The sequence below is a fragment of the Bombyx mori genome, chromosome 2 (assembly GCF_030269925.1).
Source record: "Bombyx mori chromosome 2, ASM3026992v2".
NCBI classification, from domain to species: domain Eukaryota; kingdom Metazoa; phylum Arthropoda; class Insecta; order Lepidoptera; family Bombycidae; genus Bombyx; species Bombyx mori.
The window spans coordinates 869932-890021 of NC_085108.1; the positions used below are offsets into that span (position 1 = coordinate 869932).

Here is a 20090-nt window from a genome sequence, read left to right on the forward strand (position 1 = left end):
ACTGGTGACTCCACACTATCCTTGTTCATTCAACTATGCTCACAGAATACATTTAACTGTTATTCCAAAGATACATATATTCCGTTCGTCGAAGCTAATGCGCGATATATCAAAATAATACAATTTATGGTAAAATTATGCATAAGCTTGTTGAAATATGTTTTCAACTAAAACTTATCTGAGCTTAATAAATTACGTGTTTTTAATTTTTGATTTGATTTAGTGCTTCGGTCCTTCACGGACTTCGCTCGGTCTATGTGGAGGATGTAAATGACCCTCCTCTAAGAAATGAACCTCCGAAAGCCGTCTTGCTTTTAAGAAAAAGACGTCCGGTGCACTTCTAAAAGCAATTCCAAGCCACATGAAGCATACCAAAGTTGTTGCGGGTCACGATGAGGTCTTAATGAGCACCGATAACCACTTATTTATTATTCAGAAGGGCCTTTTTTATTGCTTAGATGGATGGACGAGCCCACCTGGTGTTAAGTGGTTACTGGAGCCCATAGATATCTACAACATAAATACCGCCACCCACCTTGAGATATGAGTTATAAGGTCTCAATTATAGTTACAACGGCTGCCCGACCCTTCAAACCGAAACGCATTACTGCTTCACGGCAGAAATAGGCAGGGTGATGATACCTTTCCGTGCGGACTAACAAGAGGTCCTACCACCAGGTCATGAGGGCATCATATTATCAAAACTCATCATTGGTCGGTTATCAAATCGGTCTTATCATTGATTTTGTGCGTGTAAATCAATACAAACACTCCAAAACAACGGTTTGTTTCATTAAGTTTATGTCAAATGAGCAAAATAAGCACGAGATTGAGTCGTAAAGGATTGCGTCTTTCTGTTTTCATTCTCTTTTCGGGGCTAAGTGCTTGCATGTACCCAGAATTTGATGAATGAACGAATTAGAAGTCGCCGTGGCCTAAAGGATAAGACGTCCGGTGCATTCGTATGTAGCGATGCACCGGTGTTCGAATCCCGCAGGCGGGTACCAATTTTTCTAATGAAATACACGTACTTAAAAAATGTTCACGATTGACTTCGACGGTAAAGGAATAACATAGCTATAAAAATCAAACCCGCAAAATTATAGTTTGTGTAATTACTGGTGGTAGGACGTCTTGTGAGTCCGCACTGGAAGGTACCATCACCCTGCCTATTTCTGCCGTGAAACAGTAATGCGTTTCGGTTTGAAGGGTGGGGCAGCCGGTTTACTGTTAAAAGAGAGACCATACCACTCATGTCTCAAGGTGGGTGGGGCATTTACGTTGTAGATGTCTATGGGCTCCAGTAACCATTTAACACCAAGTAAGCCGTGAAACCGTCCATCCATATAAGCAAAAAAATAAAATAAAAAAAGAATTTAAGACAGCTCGCAATCCTCATACATAGCAAGGTGTGGAGAGCGTTGGTATGACCCAAATACACTGGTGTTCTCAAGCGACTATCCTGAACAAATAAGACAATAAAAAGACTATAACATCTACTCCAGACACGCAAAAAAAAACGGTCGTGAGGCTAATCCCTCCACACGTGAAGGCTTACAAGGAATCGGAGCATCTATAACAGTACTTTTGCTTCGACTATTCCAATTTCTGGGAACGTCTGTACGCGATAAACATCTCAGTGTAAGTTCAAAGATCGTTTTGGAAACAGGGCCGTATTCAATGCGTTATGTAAAATTAAATAAAGGCTCTTTTTTTTTGTTTGTTTCCGATGAGTATATGGACTGTGCTCACCTGTGATCATGGACGACGAGACGAGGGGCATAGGTAAGTCGCTGCTTATCCAATAGAAGTGCCTTCAAACTTCGTTTGACGAAGGATAAGTGACCTTCCTCTTCTTCTAATTATTCGCTCACTGCTGATGATCATGATGCACCCACGTGAGACCTTATGTCGGTCAAGTCATGGTGTACCGAAGTATTGCTTAGATGGCTGGACGAGCTCACAGCCCACCTGGTGCTAACTGGAGCCCATAGACATCTATCTACAACGTAAATGCGCCACCCACCTTGAGATATAAGTTCTAAGGTCTCAGTATAGTTACAACGGCTTCCCCACCCTTCAAACCGAAACGCATTACTGCTTCACGGCAGAAATAGACAGGGTGGTGGTACCTACCCGTGCGGACTCACAAGAGGTCCTACCACCAGTAAAAAGTAGTACGTTGGTCTGGTGTCCAGGTGCTCGGACACTTGATGACTCCGTCTTTTCAGGCTCCGAAGATAATAGGTAATATTTTTTACCTATGTATCTATACTAATATTATAAAGCTGAAGAGTTTGTTTGTTTGAACACGCTAATCTCAAGAACTACTGGTCCGATTTGAAAAATTATTTCAGTGTTAGATAGCCCATTTATTGAGGTAGGCTATAGGCTATATAACATCTCGCTAAGATCAATACAAGCGGAGCACCAATAAAGAATGTTTAAAAATCGAGGTTTTTTCCCTTTTGAGAGCTTCCGCTGCGTGCGCTGCTGAAACGGTTAAAGTTTCGCTAAAATAATGTATGACAGAATTGTTCCCCTTCAAAAGATCTAACAAAAAATCCGCGACATCATATGTCTATATGTTAAGGTTGGCTCACTATAACGTTTTTTATGCTAACCAAATTTGTTCTAAATTAATGCATTATTTGTGAACTATTCCACGCGGACGAGGTCGCGGGCAAAAGCTAGTGTGCCATAACACGGTTTTGCACAGCACGGGACTTTGTAGGAACGTATCTACCTTGTTATAGGAGGGTTACCTGTATCTAAAACATTATCGTGCTAGTTCCCGCACCGTCCTAATTCCAAAAGAAAAGACGGGCATATTTTAACAGACTTTCCTGAAATTTGGAAATCTAATGAGGCCTTCGGTAATCACAATTCAAATAAATAAATAATAAAAAAGTAAAGAGCAAATTGAACATTAAAAAATGTTCACTGCATTATCCTGGCGTTACTTGTCAGGATATTAGGCGAAAATATCCATTTTTTTTTTTAATATTAAATTTGAATTAAAGATAATGTAAGAAAAAAATATTTTTTTGAATGATTGAATTTTTAATTTCTTAATTTTTATTTTTCTTAATATTGAATTGTCATCGTTCCTTAATAAGTATACCAAATTTCGAGTTAATCCAACGTTTTGAACGGGATCAAAATCATGTTCAAAGATTCCGTTACAAACATACATACGTCTGAAGCTAATAAAAGCGTATTAATTAGTACACTGTCATGGGTCCTTGACATATTGAGCTCAGTCCACTGACTGAGTTCCTCGCCGGATCTTCTCAGTGGGTCGCGTTTCCGATCCGGTGATAGTTGCTGCGAAGCACTGCTCTTGCTAGGGCCAGTGTTAGCAACACTCCCAGTTTGAGTGCCGTAAGCTCACCTACACGTCAAGGAGAAGCTGAAATAGCCTCTCAAAGCTATCAGAAAAGGTAGGGAAAAAAAAGTTAAACCCGGTGAAAATTACGCAAAACAAATCCATCATTAAAAACGTAATAAAAAACTCTTCATAACAATTTCTCATGAAAATACAGCTCTGTGGTTTCTCTGTATGTAGAATTAAAAAAAAAACAACGTACAACTCAACCATTGTTTACAGTTAGACTTTTTATCTGGTCCACTTTAGAGGTAAACGCTAAGAGATCTAGATTCAGAGTGCAGGCATATCCTGAAATCAGTGCACAGGTCGGACATCTTACTAAACAACAGGCAATGCTTTTGAAGTCTCTTGTTACTACAGAAACTAAAACGCAATACAGCACCGTCCGCCTCCAGATATGCGAACGAATCTTATCCTCGCGGACCATAACGTACAGAAATAAAGTTAATTTTGACACTGGTGGTAGGACGTCTTGTGAGTCCGCACGGGTAGGTACGGGTGGTGGTTTATTTCTGCCGTGAAGCAGTAATGCGTTTCAGTTTGAAGGTTAAAGCAGCGGTTGTAACTATACTGAGACCTTAGAACTTATATCTCAGGGTGGGTGGCGCATTTACGTTGTAAATGTCTATGGGCTCCAGTAACCACTTAACACCAGGTGGGCTGTGAGCTAGTCTACCCATTTACCTATATTATGTGCTTACCAGGGAGTTACTAGAGATATAGGCGAAGGTAGGCGAAGGCATAGACCACAGACACAGCCCATTAAGTTTCTCGCCGGATCTTCTCTGTGAGTCGCGATTCCGATCCGGTGTTAGATTCTGCACTACTCTTGCTAGGTCTATTGTAAGCAAGTTCTCTCATGGTTGCGCTCACCAACCCATCCGAGAGAAGCCGGAATAGCCTTTTAGGCTACAGTAAATAGGAAGGGGCAAAAGTATGGATTTGACTCATAACGACGTATGCATTGAGTGTGGTGTTTGCTCGCGAGGTCCGTGTCCACACCGAGTCCTTTAACATAATCCTTCTCTCCTTTAATAGGAAGTCAGCCAGGAGTCCTTTAACACAATCCTTCTTTGTCTTAGATATAGTTAGGGAACTGTGGTACGAAGGACGTTAGGATGAAGGTCTCGAACCTATTCGTGAATATTTGATTAGAGCATTAGAACAGGTTTAGGTTTAGGCAGCATTAGAGAAGGAATTGCGCCAAAATCACCCGCTTGTCTTTGCCGCTGCTAACTGCAATTTGACTCACGGAAGAGCCAGCCATCGCAGACGCTTTAAGCCCGTGTGATGGTTCTATCTGACCCGCCCTGAGTGCAGTTGAAGGCCACTCTTTATAACGCTAGCAGGAACCACTGGTGGTAGGACCTCTTGTGAGTCTGAACGGGTAGGTAACACCACCGTACCAATTTCTGCCGTGATGCAGTAATGCGTTTCGGTTTGAAGGGTGAAGCCGCTGTAACTATACTTGAGACCTTAGATCTTATACCTCAAGGTGGGTGGCGCATTTACGTTGTAGATGTCTATGGGCTCCAGAAACTACTTAACACCAGGTGGACTGTGAGCTCGTCCACCCATCTTCTTCTTCTTCTGAGTCGGTCTCTTCATTACTGAAGGTCGTGTCTAATCTAAAATGTGGACCACTCGATGCACAATGCTTCCAGGCAATAAAAAAAAAAACGTGTTACAGGTTACCATACGCATCAAACGCATGGAAGCTCGGCCTAGCCTATAGCACTGGCTGAGCTATGACAGATTTCCTTTAGAAACATTTGGGCAGTTGTTAAGACCCTATCCCGGCCGAGGCGTCCGGTTCTTGCACCTAGGCTGAAGTACTCAGAAAGGCCACAAAAAATCCCTCCATGCAAAGAAGGCATTGATGCTGGTGGCGGACGGTGAAGTCTGTCCTTCGGTGACTGCTACAACCGGGCTCCTTACCCATCTTCAGAAAAAAATCCCCGAAGAAACATCATACGCTTGGGGTAATCCCATAACGCGACTAATAAATCTTCAGTAACAGTAAAATGTGGTGACCGTTTGCCGAAATCTGACCCAAAAATGCGGAGACAACGTGTAATGAATAAAGTTAAATTTTAGTAGATACAAATACATTCACATACTTGCACTACAATATGTCGGGCAAGCAAAGTGGCTTGGTATTTAATTATTATTTTTTTTTTGGAAAGAATTATATAAATTTTTTTTATTGCGTCGATGGGTGGACGACCTCACTGCCGACCTGGTGTGCAGTGGTTACTAGAGCCCATAGACATCTACGACGTAAATGCGCCACCCACATTGACATATAATCCTAAGATCTCAAGTATAGTTACAACGGGTGCCCCACCTTTCAAACCGAAACGCATTACTGCTTCACGGCAGAAATAGGCGGGTGGTGGTACCTACCCGTGCGGACTCACAAGAGGTCCTACCACCAGTAACTGTCAGCAGACAGTCGTAGGTACCTGTGGATAGAGAACGGTTATTGCAATAGTTAATGTTTCGACCTCATGTCTACAGCGTGTGAGTGCCTGAAATCACATTACGCTGTTTCTGAACTCCGATAGTAAACAGCAAACGAACCATCCGCGTCAATAAAACCGTAACATGTCGTAAGCACAATATGTTGTGTTTTTTTCTCGTTCATTCAATGGTCTGAGAGTATGTTGGAATGCCGGTCGCATTTTCAATAAGACAAACGGTATTTTTAGGCGATTTTTAAACTTAGTCATCGATAAACAAACTTCGGCATTTACATTATGTATTATTAATAATCGGTGGGAAAAGGTGTGGCTTGGTGAAAATGCTGTTGTCATTTGTAGATTTACGTGAATAGATATTGTTTTAGTGAGAAATGACAATGAGGTCTCTATTATTAGAACGACTATTACAACTTCGGGGCTGCTATCATCATCATCATCATCATCATCAGCCTTTATCTGCCCACTGCTGGACATAGGCCTTCCCCAATGCCTTCCACATAATATGGTCCTCCGTCTTCCGCATCCAACGACTTCCCGCCGTGCGCACTAAGTCGTCAGTCCACCTGGTTGGAGGACGCCCCACGCTCCTTGTACCCATCCGTGGCCTCTGTGCTATCATCGGGGCTGCTATGCGCAGGTGTAATGGTGCATCATCGAACCATCGTGCATTTTGCCATACCCGATCCTGTGGACCGAACGGTAAACAGCCGACGTCGCCCTAAACACGTCATTATGGATCCTCCCGATCCATTAACGATCCTTTTAGGTACCTCAAGCACCATTCACCGTCCTCGTCGAACCCGTCGCTTGCGACGAAGGTCTTGTCGAGTAAATGAACCCATAGACACAGTCCACTGAGTTTCTCGCCGGATCTTCTCAGTGGGTCGCATTTCCGATCCGGTGGTAGATTCTGCGAAGCACTGCCCTTGTTAGGGTCAGTGTTAGCAACTCACCTACACGTCAAAGAGAAGCTGAAATAGCCTCTCAAGGCTATCAGCATAGGTAGGGGGGGAAAAGTGCATTTTGGTGTTGACCAACAAATTGCAGCGACAATGACTCATGGACTCATTTAGCGTTACGTACATTAAATTCACGACCTCAAGTTTACGAGGTGCACGATCTTGCTGAATAATTACTCTCGTGACTCGTTACTCGTCCAGGATTACCTGTCTTTTGCGATGAATAGACGAGGAGGATTTAAAAACCGGTCACAAAGGTATTTAAATGGTTACCTTATAACAGAGACATCACCGCCGGAATGCCGTCTCCCTCCTTGAGACATAATGTCAGGGCGTCGATTGAAAACGCGTGACTTCCCGGTAAAAATAAGGAGGCTGATGGTATCTACCAGCGACCTCTCAGCATACGCCCCACCCATTTGAATATGAAGTCTCTCCTACCATTTACTAGGACGCCAGTCAACTGGCCCCCTGATTTATTCTAGAAAAACACATCGTATTCCAAGGCTTAGGTATAGTCCACCAGCATTTGTAAAAAGCCATTATGATCTAACCCAAACCCTGAAAGAGCTTTTACTAATAACTACTCTCCAAGCTTTTACTAATAACTACTCTCCAACTGATGTTAATTATTGGACATCTACAATATATTATTATATGCCTTCAAGACATGAGTCCTAAGACCCAGTTCAATAATGCCCCACCCTTCAGAACGGAACGCTATACTGCTTGGCCTCCAAAACAGGCGTTATGTTAGTTGGTAACCTACCCGTACGGGCTCAAAAGACGGCCTACCACCTACCTACCACCATTTTTATTACACAATCATATTCCTTCATCGTGGAAGTCAAACTTGAGCATATGTCAAGTACGTATTTAAATCATTAGACAATTGCCGATTTGCCTGCGGGATTCGAATACTGGCACAGTCGCATTGATCGTCAGGAATGCACAAGGCGTCTTATCTTCTAGGCCACGACGCCTTCAGAGTGCCGAGGAAATCAAAACCGCCCAGAAAGGCTCTGGATGAAGTTGAAGATGCTATCTGTTGCGGTGTCGAGCGCTACGGAACCAAAGCCTCAGATCCAATTCCTGGGAGCGCAATTTTCTTGCGGAAGATTTTAATTTTAAAAATACATTCATAGCTCAGGCGATTTAATCAATAGGAGACATCGTTACGATGTTGGCACCGTATTACATTACCGCTTTGAATTGAATACAAATTGGATGTTACAACTAAAGTCACTGACCTAATGCTTGCAAACCTTTTACATAATATTCGTTTATTTTTATTGTGTACGTATCCAATCGTCATTATAAGTTCTTCGCATCACCGTACTGAATCAGTGTTATGCCCCTCCATCAGATCCAATAACCTTTGCATTATACGCCTTCAGCTCTAACACTAGGAGCAGACTTAGGGATCTCGGTAACCGTACTCGTCGAACTCGACAAAGAGTTCGCCGTGCAACCTAACCCATGAATCAGCTCGCTGAGTTTCTCGCCGGATCTTCTCAGCGGGTCGCGATTCCGATCCGGTAGTAGATTCATTCGCGAAGCAGCTACTCTTGAGCTGTTAGGTCTCCTTCGGAGGCGCTCGGGTAGCTGTTAGCAAATCCCACCCCTCCTGACTGAGCCTTTGCTCTCCCACTTATCCTGGTCCAACTGGAAAGGCCTCCGGGCCAACAGTAATCTTTCAATCATAAAAAAAAAAAAAAATTATGCCCCTTTTTTTTCGGGTAGGCGCCAAACCTCCAACGTGGTCCTCGCGCAAAAGGGGCGCGCGGGGTATGTGAGACTCAACGATCTGCATGGTGTTGTGAGCAGACCGCGGGCCCAAGGATTTTAGGGCCCACCCACTAAACGACTCCAGTGCTCTTCCCCTAAACTGGTACAGATCCGACCTACATCTATTCTTTAGTTCTATTCTACAACACTATAGATAGTTCTCCTCAGTTCCGTACTTATATAGAGTTCTTCTCCTGAACAGACACAGATCCGAACTTTTTTTTTTTTATTGCTTAGTTGGTGAACGATCTCACAGCCCACCCGGTGTTAAGTGGTTACTGAAGCCCATAGACATCTACAACGTAAATGCGCCACCTACCTTGAGATATAAGTTCTAAGATCTCAAGTATAGTTAAAACGGCTGCCCTACCTTTCAAACCGAAACGCATTACTGCTTCACGGCAGAAATAGGCAGGGTGGTGGTACCTGCCCGTGCGGACTCACAAGAGGTCCTACCACCAGTAAGTAACCTACCTACATCGAGTCTCCAGTCCTACAAACACTACAGACAGAGTTCTCTGCAGTTTCGGTACTTAACCCGGGTTCTTCTCGTACACAAAGAGATGCGTCTATTAGTCCCATGCAATAGGTTAAAGATAGTCTTCCAAACTGGATATTCCCGATCCTGCGGAAAGAATGGTAAGCAGTCGACATCGCCCAAAACACGTCATCTCGGATCCTCCCGATCCACTAACGGTGCTTCTAGGTACTTCAAGCACTGGTCACCGTTCTCACCGGGCTCGACGAGTAAATTAACTCTCAGACACAGCCCACTGAGTTTCTCGCCGGATCTTCTCAGTGGGTCGCGTTTCCGATCCGGTGGTAGATTCTGCGAAGCACGACTCTTGCTAGGGTTCGTGTTAGCATCGTCGTCAGGTTTGAGCCCCGTGAGCTCACCTACTAGTTACGGTTACGCTGGAATAGCCTCTCTAGGCTACCAGCTTAGGTAGGAATAAAAAAAAAAACCAAACTGGAAAACAACAGTGGAAACCAACCGAAACTATTTGCAATCTAGTCACGCTGTGTCTCATTTCAGAAAAACATCTGGATGTGTATAAAATCACGGAGAATTAGTTTAATTTATTTACGCTGTCATTGAGTTATGTGCGAACGTTAAAAGCGTATATTGATAAAAGGAAACAAGTAACATGTTAATATTTACAGGAATATAGACCGTAAAATCGATCAATGTCCTTGATTCGAAAAGAATATAGCAGAAATATCACTCGACTATGAAACAGATGGTTATTTGATTAAAAGATAAAATTACGGCTTTCTCTTTTAAGCAACTTATACAAATAAATACTCTTTATATAAATTGGCAAAGACAAAAAAACATATACTATTTTCTGCTCAAAAACTCCCCGTTATTTATTTCCGGAGATTTGTGCTAACAAAATAACAGTGAGACGAACGTAAAATAATTATAAATAAGCGGCTTACGTTCTAATACTATTATTTAGTTTTCGCCGCCATTTTTATTGACTTGTCATGACTTTGACATAAGCTATGACGTATTCCTCATTAAATGCCTATTGTTATTACATTATGAATTTTCTTAGACAAATTTATACTTCCCTCTGAATTCGAACACCGGTATAGTGGCATTTGATTACGCTAATGTTAAATTGAGCCCCGGATCCGAAATGTTTTTGTTTTATTTACATAATTTAAAAGAATTTTGTGAAAGTTTCATAAATATTTCGTAAGTGCTTATAACACGACACGCTGATCTGGCGATAGTTAAAACGACACGTCTTCCATACGTACATCAAGATAGTAATTACGAAATAATTAAATCTTAGAAGTTATCCTTGCGAGAAGCATCAGTACGTGTCGTAAGAATACATTTTGGGTACAGATGTTCTGATACAGTTGACATTTTAATATTTTTAAATCTTGTCACACCTTTTTTTTTTTTGATTGCACTGAATATTTTGACGATCTTACGGCCCTGATTTTCGGTGATCAGTAGAGTCCGTGACCTACATGATTTTGGCCTCCCACCGAGGTGAGTTTTTTTAACAAAACACCAAGGCTTTGTCTATTGAGGTCAGCGTCTCTATGTAGGGCTGTACAATTCTTCTTACCGGAAGATATGACTTCATCTCTGTAATTTTTTCCCTATAGATTCACTAAGTCTATTCCAGCTACAAGCGGACGGGTGGGTGAGCTCACGGGCTCAACCTGAGAGAATTATACATATTATAAAATTATAATTTGCGTAATTACTGGTGGTAGGATCTCTTGTGAATCCGCGCGTGTAGGTACCACCACCCTGCTTATTTCTACCGTGAAGCAGTAATGCATTTCGGTTTGAAGGGCGGGGCAGCCATTGTAACTATATTGAGATCTTAGAACTTATATCTCAAGGTGGGTGGCGCATTTACGTAGTAGATGTGTATAGGCTCCAGTAACCACTTAACACCAGGTGGGCTGTGAGCTCGTCCACCCATCAAAGCAATAAAAAATATGTAAAAAATGCTGGCCTCGGCGCTAGGAAATGCAGTGCTTCGCAGAATCTAACACCGGATCGAAATTTTGCTAGAAGATTGCACAAAGTGGGAATGAGTTGCTCGGTCGTTACGTTATAATACACATTGTAAAAGTGAATATTTTAAAAAAAATCTAATATTTAAAAAAAATTTAATAGGTATTAAAAATAAAAGAAATGCCCGCTGAGTTATGCAAATAAAATGCACTTTTAATCACAAAGATAAGGCTAAGTTCACATGACCGCGCGGTACCGCGCGGAACTGCTCACCGTGCGGTACAAGATCAATTTAAGCAGTATTTATTGTACACATAACAGCGCGCTGCCGCGCGGTAACGCGCGGTGCGCTGCGACCGGCGCGCAGGTTCTTGTACCGCGCGTGGCGCGCGCGGTACAAGTTCTGCAAAACTGTATCTACCTGTTCAGCTGATCCGCGCGGTTTGAGACGGACAGACGCATAGATCAAAGAAAAATGAGTACCTAGCGAAGACGATATCGTGTCTATCGATTTTAAATAGTTTTCAACGCAATCATATAAAAATGAAAAGATGCAACTGACATCTTAAACTAGGTAGTAAAAGAATTTTATTCGTGTAGTCTCAGGTCGGGATATAAAGTTACAAAAAGGCTTGAAGAAAGTCTTTCGATTAAAATAGGATGCACCCAGTATCGCCTTTGTCTTCTTCTCCGACGTCTCAGTTTTCGGTATAAAATTAATAAGCAAATTGCTTCCTCCACGTCCATTCTCAATCAATGTTGATGCCAGACTCTCGCGCGTACATTCTGTAATGTGAACGCTACCACCGCGCGGTTACGCGCGGCACCGCGCGATCATATTTTATTATGAACTTAGCCTAAATGTCATGTATTAAGGCTAAGTTCACATGATCGCGCGGTACCGCGCGTCACCGCGCGATTATGTGAACAATAAGCACTGCTTAGATTAATCTTGTACCGCGCGATAAGTAGTTCCGCGCGGTACCGAGCGGTTATATGAACTTTGTCGCTTAAACCAAATAGCCTTTCACACATCTACATTAATTCCGTCGTTTGCAAATGACGAGACTAAATCGTAAGGATAATCTTTGTTTGCGACTCAAGCACAATACAGAAATTATTAATTGCATGTATAATGAAAAAAAAAATGTGTGCGTGTACTAGTGTACACACGTAAGAAGTGAAACTTGTTTATGGCCTTATTTTTCGAAAAATGATCTACATGCAACTTTCTAGAAATTGGTTAAATAAAGTTAAATTAGATAAAGTTTAAACAAAAGGATTTTATTATCATAGACATGAATACAAAAAAGTTAAATTAGATAAAGTTTAAACAAAAGGATTTTATTATCATAGACATGAATACAAAAAAGATGGCGCGTAACGGAAAAATGTGACGCGTAACCGAAAAATGTGACGGTAAATTTTTTTCCAACGCCGATAAAGAAGTTTCACTTCAAAAATATCTTATACCTTTAAACGAGCTATTCTTGTATATATGAATAATCTGAATATCGGAAACGGCTCCAACGATTTTGTTAAAATTTAGTATACAGGGGATTTCGGGGGCGATAAATCGATCTAGCTACGATTTATTTTCAGTAAATGTTGTTTTATTCGTGTTTTCAATAATCAACATTATCGATAATCAACTTCATGACTCTTCCTGACATCTATTGGTGAATAATAATACTATTTTTCATAATTGAGAGAAAAAAACTGCTTTAAAGACACAATAACACTAAAGCTATTTCAGCAGATGGCGTTGTTAAGTCACCCGAAGCCAATGAGCGTTTGGTTTAAGGTTAGACCAAGAAAATGAATTGTTTATTTGTATTATTTAACAAACAAAAAAAATATATCGGTCATCGTCTAGTAAATATTAATAAGTCGATTTTTTTTTTCGTTTACTTGTTCGTAGTGCATTTATTTAAATCACCTTGCAACACTTTGATACAAGTTGTCACGCCTGGCGGCTCGATACAAGTTGTTCATGCAAAGCTTAGAATTATTGTATGTATTACAATATATTCTTTTGTTATTGATATTTATGAATAATTTTAAATTGCTATTTCCAAAAAAAAGATGATTATATCATAAACATAAACTCAATACTACACTACTATACTAGTAATGATAAGCTATTTTTTTTATTTAATTTTTTTATTGCCATTGTAGGCAGACGAGCATATGGCCCACCTGATGGTAAGTGGTCACCGTCGCTCATGGACGTCAGCAATGCCAGGGGCAGAGCCAAGCCGCTGCCTACAGTTAAATACTCTCCGCAAGCCTCGTTTGAAGAAGGACATGGGATGGGAGTTCATTCCAAAGCCGGATGGTACATGGCAGAAAAGATCTTTGGAAACGCACTATCCATGAACGCAGCGGTTCCAGATAATATGGATGAGCTCTGCTCCAATGGCGGGAGGTGCGATGATAAAAAGGAGATGAGGGGATCATCTCGAATAATTCCTCAGAGCATTCCCCATGGACCATACGGTATAAAACACAGAGAGAACCGAAGTCCCTCCGTAGACCCAGAGGTCCCAAGCGATCCGCGAGAGCGGGACTATCGACCATCCGAACAGCCCGTTTCTGTATGGAGTCAAATGGAACAACTACTAAACAAATTAAAAGAATTTCGATTGACAAACAAACCAAAATGTTCATTATTGTTTTAGCTTGGCCTAATTACATTTATGGATAAATATTTTCATAGATAATTCTAGAAGGAACAAATTTAACATATTTACTGCTATTGCTATCAGTGCCATCTGTTTTTAATAAGCTTACCGCAGATTCGAGAGCAAATTAGTAACATCTTCGAAAATTTAATGACAGTGGGAGGATATTCCACCAAACGGATGCAATTGTTCGGTAGACCGACATTCCAAATATTGTTGTTGTATTCGAGTTTTCTTGAAATTGCCATTAACGAGATTCAGGCATCTGACAAATATCTAGTGTTCTTTTAAGCAATATACAAATATTTTTAAATATTTTTCATCGAATAATAATATCAATAGTAATAAAATTATGATATTTTCGAACCATTTTAGTTCTATACAAAATGCATAACAATAATATAAATCCGACTGAATACTCTCATAATACTTTATTATTCAAATTCTGTTAAAAATTTAAGCAGTAACAAAGGTTTAGTTGGAAAGTTAACTGTTTTTTTCTTCTAAGCTCGCAGCGCTTCCTAGCAATTAAATGCCACAACTAATATATACACACAAATATGCGCCTTAATTGTTTAGTTTAAGTAATTTACATCATAATTTTAACTTTTTTTTATTTTATTTTACATAATTTCATTGCATTTCAATTGATTTTGCCCCTTGCCTATTAATCTTTCTTAAACAAATTATGCGGCATAACGGGCATTATTCCTTATGTTTGTCAAACTGACAAAACCAAGACAAAACAAAAGAAGTTTGACATTTGACACTTTTGACAGCAAACGTAAAAAATTACGGAAATGCTGCATTGTGTTTCATTCTCAATATCATATCAAACTATTTGGTGTAAATATTATTACAGTAAAAATGACCGAAGAGAAAAGCTATTGCAGGCTTTGCGCTGAAGCGACTTCGAACAATCAGCTTTTAGCCGCTGAAGATGTCGACGGAATAAATTTTAAAATATTAAAGAAAATGCAGTGGATAAACGTTGATGTTTCTAACGATTTACTACCGAACGCTATTTGTTTCGCGTGTTTCGACTCCTTAGAACGTACGTGGATATTTTTGCACAACGTCAGAGCGGCTCAAAAGAAATTGGCAAAGATCTTTTCTTGCGATAACAATGTGCATACAACGAATGAGGACGTTGGTCGACCTGTCGATTGCGACTGGGAGGTTCTGACCGCGGCCAACGTAAAAGAAGAATCCGAGGTGCCCACAAATAATTTCGAAAATGAAAGAGCCGCTGAAAAGAAATTAGCACATATCCTTTCTTGCGATAACAGAGTGCATACACCTAATGAGGACGCTGGTCGTCCTATCGATTGCGAGTGGGAGGTCCTGACCGCGGCTAATGTAAAAGAAGAATCCGACGAGCCCACAAATAATTTTGAAGATGAAATGCTCATAGAAATCAATGAAATAAAAATCGAGAAGACAAGTGACATTGAAACTGACAGCGACATACCATTGCTACAAACAAGGGTGAAAAAGAAAAAAAAGAAAAAAAAACTAAAAAACATTGTACACATTACATCGGAAGATATAACCTGGGATGATTACACGAGCCTCTGTGCAAACTGTGACGCCCAATGCATGACCATAGCAGCCCTACGATCACATTCTTTAGAGAAACACGCTCGTTGCTTTGTATCAAAATGTCTGATCTGTGCAAAAATATCTTCTAATTATCGTTTATTAATAAACCATGCCCGAAGTCACAATCAAATGTTAAATTACCACTGTGAATACTGCAATAAATATATACCGTCAATCAGTGAACTAAAGAAACATAGGAACACGGCACACCAACATGTTTACAAGACTTACTGTCACAATTGTGGTGAGAAATTTGATACGCCGGAATCTTTAGAAGATCACATGATCGCATATTCAAACTCTTACAAAAAATGCGGTAGGAGATCGACAAAAATTAGGCCTCACAATCTTAAATGTGATATGTGCAGCAGAGACTTCAAGTCATTAAGTAATCTAATTCAACACAAAAAGGTCCACATGGAACGAACCAGAGACTTTGGCTGTCACAAATGTGGTAAAATGTTCTTTACGAAGGGAGCCCTGGTGAACCATTTGGCGATTCACGAGGAAGTGAGACCGCACAAATGTGAGTACTGCCCTCTGGCCTTCCGGGCTCGGGGGAACCTGCAGGCCCACCTCGTGTTGCACTCAGGATCGAAGCCGTTTGTGTGCGAACAGTGCGGGAAGAGTTTCCGTATGAAGAGACACTTGAAATCTCATTCCATTATGCATACAGATTTGATGCCGTATGCATGCGAGTTCTGCAATAAATTGTTTAGGTTTAAAACAAGATTGAATCTGCATTTGAGACAGCACACCGGAGCCAAGCCCTACAATTGCATTCAGTGTCAAAGAGACTTCACGAACGGTTCAAATTTCAAAAAACATATGAAACGTAGACACAACATTGATATATCAAAGAAGAAAAAATATACAATAGTAGATAAACCTGATGAGAAAATCGAAAGTGAAGAAGGAAAGGCTTGATAATAGTATGAAGAATAGTCGGTGTAAATAATTTAAAAAGTATCTTGTTACAACTTGTAAAGATCATTCCGCTGTGTTCTCATTCATCTACACATTGAACGGCCCTGTGGTAACATTTTCTTGTATAAAAAAAAAACCAGGCCCTGAATAACTATGACACCCTTCAGACCGTACAAAGTGATCAAAATGTACAACGAAACATCTTCTTATGAACATCCAATCCAATGTTTATATGAAATTTCAGTCACAATTATGACTTACTAAGTCTTGCCATAAATATTGTAACGAGGAAAACAATTTATTTCATAGTAAACAGTTACTATTGCAATAATTTCTGAAAGCTTAAACAATATCAACCTAATTCAAAAATTATCTCGGTTCACCTAAATACAATTATTTTAATTGAGATAGCAATTAAAACACTATTTCATCATTGAATTTGTCATTATCGATTTTATGATTTAGGGTGTAAATTATAATAGTCATAATTATCCGAAATTGTAATATTTAGAGAATGCCGAACTATCTAATAGAGACTACATTATAATAAGGGGCCTGATCTAATCTGATGATGTCAAAAGCAATTTCTATCCAGCTTCACCTATGAGGATTGTATTGTTTCTGAGTAGAACATTCTAGAGCGTGATAAGCGCATTCTTTATTATGGATTATGACGCTTAACCACCTCCTCAATTGTATCTTCACATAAATATGCCAAATGGACCAATACTTTATTACTAAAACTTAGCCCATTCAATCCTTGAGAAACGAAAATCCTATGCAGTCTCCTAAGCACTGGACATCATTTGGAGAGGCCTATGCTGAGCAGTGCCCTCGCCGGATCTTCTCAGTGCCCTCGCCGGATCTTCTCAGTGCCCTCGCCGGATCTTCTCAGTGCCCTCGCCGGATCTTCTCAGTGGGTCGCGTTTCCGATCCGGTGGTAGATTCTGGTGTTAAGTGGTTACATCTATAACATAAATGCCGCCATCCACCTTGAGATATGAGTTCTAAGGTCTCAGTATCACAGCGGAGCATACGCTCGTCGTCTGCCCCGCATGGGAGGGGTGGCGCCGTGACCTCGTCGCAAAAATAGGAAACAACTTGTCGTTGCCGAGTGTTATGGCATCGATGCTCGACGACGAGTCGTTGAAGGCGATGCTCGACTTCTGCGAGTGCACCATCTCGCAGAAGGAGGCGGCGGGGCGGGTGAGAGGCCCGCCGCCGTCGAGCGGGGGCTAGGGAGGCGAATCTCGCCCAAGCTCTGGCCTTCTAAGTGTTTCGGGTCCCTCTCACATGTCGGTCTGGGGACCGGCAAGGAGGGCCTAAGAAGGACGTGCAAGCTGCTCTGCACGCGTTTTACGCAAGAGCATCCGGGTGGTGGAAGGCCAGCTATCCTCGACCCACGTTGGTTGGTATTCCGTAGGATAACTCACTCTAACCGGCGCCATCTAGGCAGGCTTCGGATAGCCTGCCAACTAAGAGGACTGATGGTCGTGGCGCCGACGACTGGCGGTCCGGCGTCCCGAGAAGGAGAGTGATGGGAGAGATGTGCTCCGCACTTAACGCTTCACTTCCCCCCTTTGCCTTTTCATGAGTTCTGAGTCATGCGAGGTTTGGACGTGGGTTGTTGAGCGACAGGAGGTTTTAGTCAGTTTCCGACATGCCCCGCCCTCTATCCCCAGCTGCTCTTGCTAGGGTTAGTGTTAGCAACGTCGTCAGGTTTGAGCCCCATGAGCTCATCTACTAGTTCTGTGAATCTAACCTCTCGAGATTAATAGTATAGAAGAAAAAAATTAGTTCAGCAGTAGCAGGCTGAGATAAAAAAAAAAATCAAATAACTAATGCGCCTCATATATTCTCCAAGCACTAAGCCATTTTTTTAAATATCTTGTAAATGTGGTCTCTAATAAAATATCTTGGGACAGATTTTCATTGGATTTTATCCTCTACAGTTATGATTTATGTTTTAACATAAATTCTTCATCATCAATCCTTATCGCCCAACTCTATTTTAATATCACAGAAATATTTAACAAAGATTGGCGGGAAAATTTCATTTCTTTGAGTATGACGGATTCAAATGTTAAAATTGTTGCTTTTTTTTTAATTGTAACAATGTTTATGGCCAAACAAAAATGTAACGTTTTGTAAAATGACACAAACAAAGGTATAAACAGTTGTATCTTCAAAATGAATTGGCCGGTTGCTCTCAACCTCCGACACATTGGCGGTTCGCAAGCCACAGAAGGGTGTCCTACGATTTGCAATTATGATATTTTTGTCTAAGGTGAGCGAGGGAATCGCGTCTGTGGTACACATGAAGTGAATATGAGTCGTCTATTATCAAAGGTGGCAATCTGTGCATTTGGACAAAAAAATGTTATTGATATGTCAATACAGATTGATTTGAATATAATCGTCTCCTTCAAAGAATACGGTTCAAAACCTGCATTAAATAAAGGTTAATACTTAACCTGTTATTTATCTAAGATGTCGTTCAGAAGAGTTTTGTGACTGCCAATGGAATACAAAGTCAATAATTCGTTTTTCTGATTTACCAATAATTGTCCAAAAGTCACATTGCCGGCTTTGATAATAGTCGACTCATATACAACTGTTTACTATACAACTACGGTTAATACATGATTGGTATGTAATTTAGACCTCTACCTACACTTCGTGTTAGTATGTAAGGGTGTCGCGTATTTGTAAAGACTGTTATCGTCGCTGAGTTAAGAAGTTTTAAAGCCAGCGTTACAGACTGTAATGCTAACGTGTAAAATTGCGAAAAGACTGATTATTTTAACGATTAAACATTGTAATTCATAGACTTAAGTATCAATGATCCGAATGTCGACCATCAAGTGTACTGAGAAAGTAGGTACATATTTTTGTTTGTTTACATAAGGTGACCCAACTATTTTTTGTTCAAAAAGAGTAGGTACACTTTGCAAGTATTTCATAGGTAATTTTGACGTTGTTAGAAAAAGAGGTCTGTAGTATCTATCTATCTAGGGTACATAATACGGCCTCCCAATTGCGCCGGAAACTACAGCAATACGTGCGCGCGAAATTCAAATCACTGTCAAAATAATATTAAATATTTAATGAATATTGAAATAAATTGTAACAAAATAAAAAAAAAAGTTTTAGAAATACAAATTAGTATAAAATTATACAAATGAGTACTTTCAGAGTACAGGATTTGAAAAGAGTACGGTTTGCGAAAAAAGAGTACAAAACTCAGTATAATGAGGCCGTTTTCCAATTACAGCACAAGAGCGCATTAACATTTAACATTTAACGCAATTAACCATTACTTAATGGTAGTTTTCCAATTACAGAGCATAATGCGACTCAGTGACGCACAATGCCGAATTATGCTGAAGCTTAGTTGAGCATTATGCCGCATAATGCGCTCTTGTGCTGTAATTGGAAAACGGCCTGAGTTGGTCACCTTAGTTTACATAAATGTTAAACATTTTATATCGATATTTAAAATCGATTATTTGGATAAAACTACCCACAGTGACCCGCTCAAATATTAACACCCGTGCAAACAGGAAATTGCGAATTAGACGAAAAAACTATCTATTGTTGCAGCTAACCCTAAATGCAGTACTTACATTAAACATTAATTTATTACGTTGTTTTCTTGGGTTTTTCCCGAGCCTTAGACATAATTTAAACCACTTCTGAAGTCGTCGTGGCCTAACGGATAAGACGTCCGGTCCATTCGTGTTGAAGCGATGCACCGGTGTTCGA

General features: G+C 40.6%; 1 protein-coding gene across 1 annotated transcript; it reads left to right on the forward strand.

Annotated features, from left to right (window-relative positions):
- Window positions 1-14564: 14564 nt before the first annotated feature.
- LOC101740401 (zinc finger protein 85) lies at window positions 14565-16763 on the forward strand. Its single transcript, XM_004924940.5, has one exon. The coding sequence runs from the start codon at window positions 14664-14666 to the stop codon at window positions 16323-16325; it is 1662 nt and encodes a 553-aa protein (XP_004924997.1). The 5' UTR covers window positions 14565-14663; the 3' UTR covers window positions 16326-16763.
- The last annotated feature ends 3327 nt before the right edge of the window (window positions 16764-20090 follow it).

What these genes read in the sequence shown, in the direction of transcription:
- LOC101740401 (XM_004924940.5), top strand. Translation starts at nt 14,664, where the DNA reads ATGACCGAAGAGAAAAGCTATTGCAGGCTTTGCGCTGAAGCGACTTCG.